This window comes from Protopterus annectens, chromosome 9.part0 (assembly GCF_019279795.1).
Source record: "Protopterus annectens isolate FY-2018-M chromosome 9.part0, PAN1.0, whole genome shotgun sequence".
In the NCBI taxonomy this organism is placed as follows: domain Eukaryota; kingdom Metazoa; phylum Chordata; order Ceratodontiformes; family Protopteridae; genus Protopterus; species Protopterus annectens.
The window spans coordinates 499,358,628-499,370,527 of record NC_056743.1 but is presented as its reverse complement, the minus strand read 5'-3'; the positions used below and the strand labels follow the sequence as shown (position 1 = coordinate 499,370,527).

The 11,900-nt window shown below is 38.3% G+C and overlaps 1 protein-coding gene across 1 annotated transcript in view; it reads left to right on the top strand.

Annotated features, from left to right (window-relative positions):
- Positions 1-11,900, top strand: part of ADGRA2 (adhesion G protein-coupled receptor A2) — a 1,412,458-nt gene that overhangs the window by 1,223,299 nt on the left and 177,259 nt on the right. Inside the window, exon 8 of the mRNA XM_044083057.1 lies at positions 686-850. Within this exon, the coding sequence (XP_043938992.1) occupies positions 686-850 (165 nt within the window). The remainder of the gene's footprint in view (positions 1-685; positions 851-11,900) is intronic.

Here is an 11,900-nt window from a genome sequence, read left to right as displayed (position 1 = left end):
ATGTCCATATGACATGTGAAGAGCTTTGGCCCTATACCCAAAACCTATTAATTCCCATTGGAATTCATATAGCACTGACGCAGGAGTGTATCCTTCCCTGAATACATGTCCAAAGAAATACTTGTTCCACCATCGTTTGTAGTCCCCATGTTAGTGTTCACCAAACATAGCCTGAGTGTTAGAACTAACAACCCTTACAACAAGACTAATATTATAGTATAGTCAGTACCTAACGATTTGATACTACTGGATTTGTTACCTTAAATGTTGACATTGTAAAAAATCAAAGGTATAACAATCAAACCTGGTAGAATTTGCAACCTAGTTCACAAAATTAAATTAGAAGCATTTATCAAAACTGGACAAATTTGGTTGTAATACAAGTAGAATGTATTGCATTTATGGAAGTTAACCTGATAAGTTAGAACTAAGACTGCAAAAAAAAAAAAAAAAATGGGCATGGTCTAATATGTGTCCAAACAGGTTTCTTTTCCATGTCAGAAATATGTTTTAGTTCATTTGAGAAAAAAAATGCAGTTAACAGTTATTTAATTCAGAATGTACTGAAACAATGATGTTATGAAACTCAAGACAGCCTACAGCAATCGGTGTAAAATACAGTGTTAGATGAAAGGGAGCGGCTATTCATTTAACACAACTAAAGTGATTTACTTTTTCCTCACAGTGAACTCATTCTGTCAAACATCCACATCTCAGCAGATGGAGAATGGGAATGTGTCGTCTCTACGTCCCGAGGGAATATCACAAAGAAGGTTGAAATAACTGTATTGGAGACATCAGCATCTTACTGTCCTGCAGAAAGGGTCAGCAACAACAGAGGGGATTTCAGGTACTGTAGTATATAAACTACCATTTCTATTCAATTATGTGCTCAAGGTGAGAAACTTTGAAGTTGCATTCAGCAGAATATAATGGGGAAAAAACTAACCTCTAGATTTTATGGTGCCGTCCAGTTAGATGAGATTTTTTTTTTCAAACAAGTCACAAGCTCTTTGCATAACAAATTCAATAAGATCATGACTTGCAACTTATCCTACAGCCAGAGTTTCTGTCCTGTTTTCACCTCTCTGATTCTGCTTCTTTTCTTATAATGTAACAGTGCGGACCAGACGTCTTCATAAGAGATACAACAAGTGCATTTTTAAAGTTGAGCTACCCTAAAGCACTTTGTTTTTGAAATGATGCCACCTTTTGTCAGTGAGGTTCATCGTTTGCTAGTTTATCTAGTGCTGGATGGGAGGATATTGAAGGAATCATGCACTCCCCATCTCAAGCTTTGGAAGTCAGACAGCCATATCCTTCCTGTGCCCTAAAGACATTAAGAGATGCAAGAGCTTACAGGCATTCTAGAAGGTTAAGACAGCCACGTGTATCACTTAGCGCAAACATGTATGGAGTGTTTTATAACTGTAAGGGACAGCTTTGCCATCCTGTATCACATAGTGCAGACATGTACAGAGTGTTTTATAACTGTAAGGGACAGCTTTGCCATCCTGTATCACGTAGTGCAGACATGTACAGAGTGTTTTATAACTGTAAGGGACAGCTTTGCCATCCTGTATCACGTAGTGCAGACGTGTACAGAGTGTTTTTTAACTGTAAGGGACAGCTTTGCCACCCTGTATCACGTAGTGCAGACATGTACAGAGTGTTTTATAACTGTAAGGGACAGCTTTGCCATCCTGTATCATGTAGTGCAGACATGTACAGAGTGTTTTATAACTGTAAGGGACAGCTTTGCCATCCTGTATCACGTAGTGCAGACATGTACAGAGTGTTTTATAACTGTAAGGGACAGCTTTGCCATCTCTAACAATGACTGCAATCTAGAATTAGGGGATAGTTACTGCAGTCTGATATCCTAAGTTTATGGTGATTTTTTTTAATTAAAACATGTCAGTTTTTTTATACAGAATGACATTTTCTTTAATTCTTTAGGATTATAGTTTTTGTGTTATTACTGAGTTACAGTCATATGGCAATTAACAGAGGACTAAGGCTCTGATCTATTAATCAGCTGCTTCCTGTGTTCAATGTGCAGGATTTGATCCCTTCTATTTTGATATGCCTATTGTGTAACTGTGAGCTCGTCACTTAACCCAACAGGGCTCTGAAAATGGGCATATGTGCCCAGTGGGCTTATCAGGTCAACAGATGTCTAAAATAAAATAAATAACTTGTAGTTTGAAAACCAACTACCTAAGCAATGTTTATAAGAAACATCCTGCAATACAGAATCAAAGAAGCAGCAGTCAGCTGTGGACAAGTAATGGAAATGAAGTGTACTGGGTTACTGCAGTCTATGGTATAGTGGTACAGAAGGACAGCACAGTGGCACTGTGGTTAGCATTACTGCCTCATATTATTTTGTTCTTGGGTTCATTGGATGATACTAGGCTATTGGCCCAGAGACCCTTATAAGCCTAGCCAACAATTTCACCCATGTTCCCACAAAGTCAGCACCTATTTTCCCTGTCCACCAGGGACACAGGTGGGATCCCAGGGTTATATTTTCTGTTTCCCATCCAGGTGTCCAAGTTCCTCTTAAAGAGGGCTAGTGAGGTACTCTGCTTGACATGGAGAGGGAGTCTATTCCACAGATGGGGGAGTCTTTGGGACACAAATCTATCCTGCCAACAAGTTCTATTAATGTCACAGACCAGGCTGAGGCCTTGCATTCAGGTTGTGTGAGTGGAGTTTGACTTACGGATATGCAGCACCTCCATCAAGGCTGAGTCTGAGATGGTCTTGTATGCCAGACACAGGTCACTACGAGCAGTGCATACAAAACTGAGTAGAGGGACAGGGCTTTTAGCCTATCTGTATAGGATAGTTATTTGAAACCCTGGATTTTCCAGGTCAGGAACCTCTGTGGTCTTTCCAACTGCTGCATGTGCTTGGCAAAGTACATGCCGAAGGGGGCATTGTACTCAATAATGGGTCTGATAAGGGAGGAGTACAGGGATATTATGACCTCCTTGTTCCTGGCTGAAATACCCTTACTTATGAGGTGGGCCTTGTAGAAAGCCTTCTTTACAATGGAAGAAACGTGGTGGTCAAAAGTCAGGTTGCTATCAATCTGGGTGCCCAAGTCCCTCACGACTGATTGTGTGCTTAGTACGATATTAATGTGATAATTATTGGGGATGCCATTTTCCCCAATGGCGATAATAATGTATTTCTTGGCATTCAGCTTGAGGCCATTTTTCTGGCACACGTCATTAATTTGGGTAAGGCTCTCTTGGAGGATATACACATCAACAGGGGAATTTTAGGCAGTGTCCAACTTGCAGTCATCTGCAAACTTGGTCAGCCACAGACCACTGGTTTTGGCTTGCACCTCACAAAAGTACACCCCAAACAGTAGAGGCCCTTGGGGTGCACAGCTTATGGGTCTACTACTACGGGTGGCTTCCCCTATTTTGACTGAGTGGATTCTATTAGTGAGCCAGTTAGCTACCCATCTGGTAACATACAGGTTGATGCCTATCTACTATGACCGAGTGGGGAATAGTGTCAAAGGCTTTGGCTTGGTCAAGGTAGGTGGTGTGCACTGTCTTCTGGTTCAGCTTACATTCAAGTTGCTCACAACATGTTTCTGTATATCATTGTTGCTCAAACATAGTAGCTTGAAGTGGCAACTGCTTATATGGCATTGCTCTCCTCACTTAGGAATGAGGGATTATTGCTTGAAGTGGAGCATATTTTGCTGTCCAGTCTCGCATCTTTCTGAAGAGAGAACAAGACACATTTTGTATTTCATTTTAGTGATCTCACTTCCCCTGATGTACCATGAACTCTGACCTCAGAATGAGAATGGTAAGGTAGCGGGGTGTGGAGGGAAATGTGCCCACATGGGGAGGTGCAGGAGGACTTCCCTTGTATGGAAAATGCTTTTTTCTGTTCTGCCAACTATTTGTAACTTGACAGGCTTGACAATATGTTTTTCAAGCACTGGTGTACTGAAGCTGTTAGCTACAAGCTTCTGTAATACGAGTTCAGATGTTTTAAATTCGTAAAGTAGAAATGCTTGATTTATGTTCAACAAATTTATCATTTTATTTCTTTTGAGGTTATTTTGTATAATAGCAATACAGGTTTTGTTAGCTGGAGGTCACATTGCTTTGCTGCTTTTATCAGGTTGTTTGCTAAGTGATGCAACTTTCTCCTACTTCCCAAATACATGGTTTTAGGTGAATTGGTGAACCTTGAAACTGCACATACATGTATCCACTAGCTCAGTATAATAGATGGATAAAGCCTGCCTATGATGCAGTTGATTCTGCTTTGATTAACAGACCTTATCCTCCAAACGTCGGCTAGGTTCGCAGAAAGTAACAGCATTTTGGTAGGTTCATGTATCCTTCATGGGTGGGGTAGGATGTATAGCCAAGGACTAGCAGTGGGTGGTGGAAACCAGTGATATCAGTCCAGAGGTCTGCACATGCATATGTTCATTGGGGAAGTACTATTGACACAGGATGCATTTTAATAATCCATATTAAAAAAAAACCTCCATGGCCCCTGTGTAAGGGGGTGGAGCTATGGTGGGAACCAAACAAAAAATGTACATAGGTTTGTATGCATTAATGTATGAGTGAGTATTTACAAGTTTCCTGTAGCAGTCCTGCACCTTGTCCTGGGATTACTTTATCATCTTTGCACACAGTGGGTGCTAAGAGTAGCTATGGCTCCCTATGAGCCCAAACTGGATGAAGCAGATAAGCAAAGAATGAATGACTTAGCATGAAGCAAATGAAAATGTCATGTTTTGAAATTGAATGCCAAATAGTAGAAATGTTGTCAGAAGACATAGGTTCATAGGTGTGTACTAGGCCAATGGCCCTGGAGCCTTTACAAGCCTAGCCCATAGGATTACCCTGGCTTCGTGGCACTCAACATTAATTCCCAGTGACTCTGTCGAGCAGAGCCACTGGAGTGATCCCAGGGGTGAATTTTCTATTTCCCATCCATTCATCAAGATATCTCTTGAAGAAGGCCAGTGAGATCCTCTGCTTGACATGTATGGGAAGTCTATTCCATAGCATGGGCAGTCTCTGGGTTATGAACCTGTCCCTCCAGCATGTTCTGTTGATTGTGGTAATGAGGTTGAGGACTCTGGAGCGTGTGGTGCAGAGGTATTGGGATTTCTTTAGATGTAGCATTTCTAACAGAGCTGGGTCAGACATGGCTTTGTAAGTCAAGCAGAGATTGCCTCTAAGTAGGCAATATGAGACGGAGCCCACTGAGTACAGTAGGTTTCCTTAAGTATGGTTTGTCATTTAAGATCTTGAAGTACGCACTGCAGAATTATTTCATGAATCAGGCTGTATGCATGTTCTGTATAACTATGGGCAAGGAATAGACAGTTAATTATTGGTACATGACATATATGCTGATGTAGAGTTATTCTTTCAATCCAACTATGACAGGGAAATTAAACAACACATACATTTATAAAGCAAACTTTTATAAATGTTGATTCACTTTGGTGGAAATGTGAAGAATTGGCTAAAGTTGTACTTTCCTAACTTCTCAGCACAAGCCATCTGGACAAAGCCAAAATAATGATGTGACTAAGGCCCAAAATGAGGGATAATGTTTAAACATTTCTCCTATAAAATTAAAAAGTTAATGGATAACAGAGTTTGCATTACCTTGCATTTTCCGAAGTACAAATGTCATTATTCACTGATTTTAGTCCTTAAAGACTTGCCAGACAACCACAGATTTTATGAGAAATAGACCAAAAATGTAAAGCAGAAAAATGGACAATCTGCAAAATTTTGTACAGGTGATGGTTAAGACTAAGGTGCAAAATGCGGGTGAAGTGTTTAGTCAGCTGAGGCCTCACCTGAAGAACTATGACAGTGTAGGAACATTACCTCAAAGGGAACTTAACTTATGTGATAGAACTTCATAGTATCAAGGGAACAGTTAGTCATGGGTCTCATAGATGGCAAATGTCTGGCAGTACATTCTGTGTAAGTCTAGCGGCTGGCCTAGAGGATTTATACTAGGAGCTGTTCATGAACTGTTTCCTATAGTCCAGTGTTTTTGACTTCTATGACAACTTTTTGCCTACTGTTTGACTCTGAGCAACTCACTTAATCAGTCTGTGCTCCGTGCTTGCCCTGAAAAAAGACAATTGTGTCCAGTTGGATTAACATGTTAATACGTTAAATAAAATAAAAAGTTAATACATCTGGATCAAGCTACTGAGAGCTGTAAAAAGTATGATCAATATTTGTCAAATAATTAATTTTATAGTAAGACTTTAATTATAACACAAAATCCTCTTTACCTCCATCATAAAATATTGTCCTTGAGGAAACCAAGACCTATGGTTTACTCAGACCCCAAGAATCAAATGCAGATTAGGGACAAATTCAAGCACTTACAAATCTTAATTAGCAATTCCTATTTACAGTGGTTACTTCCTTTCTTTCTGCCATAGCACTAGGACTGCTGTAAAATTGCTAAAACCCACCAGATCCAAAAGGCATTCTGTAATTGATAACACTAAAAAACTCTGCAATTTGAAGTCAAATGATTTCTAGGTCTTCTAAGAAATGCTGTCTCTACTCTATCCCATTTTGTATAGCAGTTGCATATACCCTTTAGAAAAGCAATGATACCTTAAAAGACTACTGTACTACTCCCTCTCACATTCTAGAGCCTTTTGTTTCTTCCTCAAGCTCTCTGCTAGCTGAGACAGACTAGAACTATCTGCTCCTCAAACTCACCGATAGCTGAGACAGACTAGAACTATCTGCCAAAATTCCACTTTAAGTCGATATCCATTGTGATTAGTTAGTGTAAGAAAGGAGCTACTGGAAACTAATTTTGCAATTACAACCTGCTCTGTTGGACTGCCATAATTAGTATGTTAAATATATGGGCCCAAAAACTGAAAACAGCTTGTATGAGAAAACGTTTGTTAAACCAAATGCTAGCTAAATATTTGATAAATGGAAATATTTGTCAGCCCACTTTTTATAGCACTGTCATCAAGAGGGTCCCAAACGATGATTTTGTCATCAGTCCATGAAACCATCATTCAGGAATGTATTATATAAAGACAGTGGGAGGCATTATTCAGAACCTCTTTTCCAAAGGAGGCACAATGAAAATTTGAGCAAAAACTGTCAAATGTAGTTAGTGACCTTAACAGGTATATCAAGACACACTTTCTTCACATTAATAAAATATCAGTTATTTCTGATTTTATATGACGTTTATAGACCTGCTGCTTACCCACCCTCCTTTGGACTGCATCCCAACCTAAAACATTGCACAAGAGAAAGAGAGATTCAGCTCATACTGGACCCACAATTTATTTACTAATTTAACATTTGTTTATCAGGAAAATCCGACTTGAAATGAGCCAATTTTCAGTGGAAACCCAGGGAGAAATGCTCCAACCGCATGTCTTTGTAACGTGGGAGGAAACCAGAGCACCTGGAGAAAACCCACATGAATGCAGGGAGGACATGCAAACTGCACAGAAGGCACCCCAGCTGAGAATCGAACTGGAGAACCTTTTACTGTGAGGTGACAGTGCAAACCGCTGCACCACTGTGCCATCTGATAAGTAATAAAGTAAATAAATAGATTAAAGTCCCAGAAGAGACAATTCATTAGATTTTTTCTTTGTTTACACATATTCAATAGTAAGCAGAGGACCACACTCTTTTATGATTGTAATAAACAGCTATTTAAGAAATGTCCTAGATATGGTCTGGCCTATGAGACTGTAATTAAAAGTTTTTTTCTTGTTTTTATTGCCTTATACTATTCAGTGAAAAAGATTAATATGCTTAAGAAAATGCATATCTCAATACTGCATCAAGTAATGTAACTGGAATGACAATTCAAAGGGTCTGGGTTCAAGTTCTAGCTAAGAGATTCACTTAATTTGCTCCCTCTTAAATTTGTATGCATTCCATAACAAGCGTGCTATACTCCAGAGTAACTGTAATAAACAATGTATTTGTATGGCCACTGGAACTGGCAATTCTCTAGATTAATGTATGTCTTGACATACAAATCTCAGGAGCCTCAGTTGTGCAGCTGGTAAGATAGCTAGAGCAGTATTCCAAAGGCCTTGTGCTTAAGTTGCAGCTAAAGCATTTAACCACATCTCAGTTTGTCTTTGCATTTGTTGAAACCACAACAGGTATCACTGAAATGGGTATTTATGACACATACCACAGTCTATAGTTAACTCCCAGCCAGGGAAGAGGAAGGTAGACCTCATAAAGTATTGGTGGGGTGGTCCAGGCCTCAGGATGCAGCAGCAGCAGCAGTAGTATTGTAGTAGATACTGTAATGCATTTTCTGGTAAACAGGAGGTGTTGTGAACATTCAGAGAGAAAATTACTTTCCCCTATGGAAAGACAGCTGTGATATTCAGTTTTTGTTTCCTTTTCTGGTGTCCTAAGATTCCAAGAGTTGATGGAACAAATAGGTCAACAGGGATGGGGCTGGTGCCAGGGGATGGAGGCCAAATAATGTTTATAAAAATAACATTTTATCCCAGAGTTTGGAGAGAGAGCTAATCCTACTGGCTACTTTAGTCTAATCCCATCTTCCTCACCTAATGCCTGATTGGATTTCGGCAAAAAATGTGGCTGAGCAATTCCACTTTTTTTTTTTCACATGTACAGGGTTGCTTGCTGAAGCAGAAATATAGTTCAGCTGTTAGTGACAATAAATCAACTGAAATGAATGAGACAATCCTTAAGAAGCGCCATGACTTCACTGTTAGTTTTAATGAAGCAAAGCCTTTACAGTTGGTACCCCTGCTGAAGCTTCCAGAATTTTCAGTATGATTTGAAGGAGTCTTGTACTTTTAATTCATGAAAAATTAAATGTCCACGGGGCATTATAACAAAACTATCTTTATGGTGAAACCATACTAGCAGGAGTTGTGTACTACAATAATGCTGGAATCAAAGCAAAGAATTTATTGCACTCTTAACAGAGGGTGCTACTTGGAAAGTATCTGTTGATGGCAATCAATACTGTCAGATGCTAAAATATGCCTGAAGTTAAACACTGCATGTATAAAATCACTGATATAGTCTCAGTATTCAATGATTTTGCATTAGGCAAAAAAATAATTATTAAACTGGCAATCCCTTTGTAATATTTCAATAAAATCCTAATACAGAATTTATTGTCTTTGTTATATTCACAACACAGTTACTTCCTCAGCCTTTCCAGTGTTAAACATTCCGGAAGTCTGTGTCTCGCTTTACAAGTTTATCTTAAGTAGCGTTGGAAAGCACTTGCTGTTTGCCTTCTCAGCTTGAAAAGATCTCAGTTTTATTTTTCCTGTCTTGAAAAGAGCAGCACGGTTTCAATTGCTTGTCACAGGTGACATATTCATCTGGTTGCCATTAGTTGGCCATTACCAACAGGGCTTCTTTAAATGTTCCTTGGCAGTTTATCAGGATTTAGAATGAGAGGTGCTGGAATTCTGTGCTGGCAAGAGTAGAAAGAGATGTTTTTCAATCCCTATCCTTGGTGAGTGCAGTATTCAGAATAATGCAGCTGTATAGTAAATATGGCTCATATTAGTTCAGAGGCCCTGAATTGAGCAGGATATAGCCTCAAACATCAGGGGAAATCCAAGTTTGCAAAGGAGGATTTGCCAGATTTCTGATATGTTCATAGTTGTATTTGAATAAAGAGAAATAAAAATAGCTATGTACACTATTTACTCTATTGTCATACCTTATTATCTTTCTTTGGCTTCATTTTAGTAGTGGTGGGGGCTTTGTGTTCCAATTTCTTTGATTTTAAATTACTCTTGAATGAAAACATAGGTTTTAAAACTTTTAAAACTCACCACTGCATGCATCATTTCATCCATGAAAGGATTAAACAGCTAAAGTAGTTTTATCAAAAACAATGTTGTCATGCCCATGTGTACCTTCAATCCTAATCTGGAATGTTGGTTTAAAAGGAAATATTTCCAGAGCTGGAGTAGCATCAGTTTAACAAGCATAAGCTGCTATTTATAAAATGAGCAAACTGAATACAAAAGCTGTTTGTTAAAAATATGTAAGAAAAAAAACAAAAAATGAAAGTCACATTTTAAGTCAAATCAGAATAATAATTTTATACAAAAGACAGTCAGATTTATTGATAACCTGCAAAAACAAATTCTTGTTTGTATTCCAGATAGAACAGTGGAAAAATATCTGGCAATAAAGTACTTATTTATGTTTGTTTGTTTATATTTTAGCTTCACCATCTATTCAACTGGGTAGGTTGGTTGGTCAAAGTACCCCAGCCTCTAACAGGGTGAACTGTGCACTAAGGACCCTTTCACCTTCCCACATTCCATAAAAAACGGTACATAAGATGCAGAGTTCTAATCTTACAGCCGACCACCTACCGTGCAAGCCTCATTCACAAACCCAGGTCAATGACCTGCAGCATTGAATGGAATATGTACCGAATGTATACAGTACTTCAAACTAAAGATCTGTGAAGTCAGGTTGATGTGGTATCAGAAAAGGTATCCTAGGTAGCCACATGGCTCCCTTCAGAGTACCATATTGCTAATTTATTAAAACAGGCCCTTACTATGGGCCACAGCTACTGTTCTTAAAGGAGCACACCCCTATAATTTATATTTTATATATATCTGTTTTATAGTTAGATCCAAAGAGCCTATTAAAATCTAGAAACACTGAAGGCACTGTCATGAGTCCAGTTCCCTGGATAACCCAGCCTCACATTAGACAGAACTGGATGCAGATGAGCATAAATCACATGGTTATAATATGAGCTTATTAGCCAGTCTACATTCTACTTTCATGTGATTGTGAGGCTTTTCTTTCTTAAAAACACAGTACAACACCACCATTACAAAGACGATATTCTTGAAACTTAAAAAGTTAACTTTTCCATCTTGTGTTATCCTGACCTTCACAAATTATCCAAACTTTGAATAAAACTGGTGTAATTTTTAGCTACAACACTCACATGGACTAAATGGATGTTTGCCCTTTTCACTGACTCAGTCATGTGGGCACAAATAAGAATAATAAAACTAAACGTAACATGAGTACAAATGACAAATGATAATACATTACTTGAAGTGACTTTTTCTGGATATGTGCAGTTTGTTCTGTAGATTTATAGCTATAACTTCTCTTGCATTTATAGAAAGTTATTCTTATACCAGATGCCAAGTATTTCCATAGAAGGCCAGCTAGCAGTTTCATAAACACACATTTAAATATTACCTGATTTAAATGCAAGCTTCAAATTAAAAGTGTCAGAAATGGGTCTTCATACCTTAGACTGTGAATAAACTTTTCTTTTATGTCATACAAAGCAAAGTGTTCCCTAACTACTTCCAGTACATTTCTTGGACTTCAGTGTGATTCCTGGGGGGAATTAATGCACATGCACTGAAATTCTAGACATCTGAATAGATTGATGACAAACAACATACCTTTTTATTCTGCATTATCCCTTCAGTATGTCCCACTGCACACATGCAAGCCACTGATAGGTACTGACATTATAGACTCATCTGGAAAATGCTCCACACCTGAACTTCTAGTCAGCCGAATTCTCAAAGCACCTCTAAAAAAAATCCATTACATCATGGCATAATTTCATATGAATACAAAGGATAGAATTCATATAAATATTTGCTGTTTAACCCCTGCACATTACTACAGTCAAAATATATCCTGTATTTTAATCTAAAAGTTTCCAAAAATGAAATAGTTGAAGAAATCTTTATATAGAATATTTAGTTATATTTATACTATAATGCTGATGTAAACATTTTATTCATTTATATTTACATATGATTGAGATCCATTCTAGTGTTCCAGGATTTTCTATTT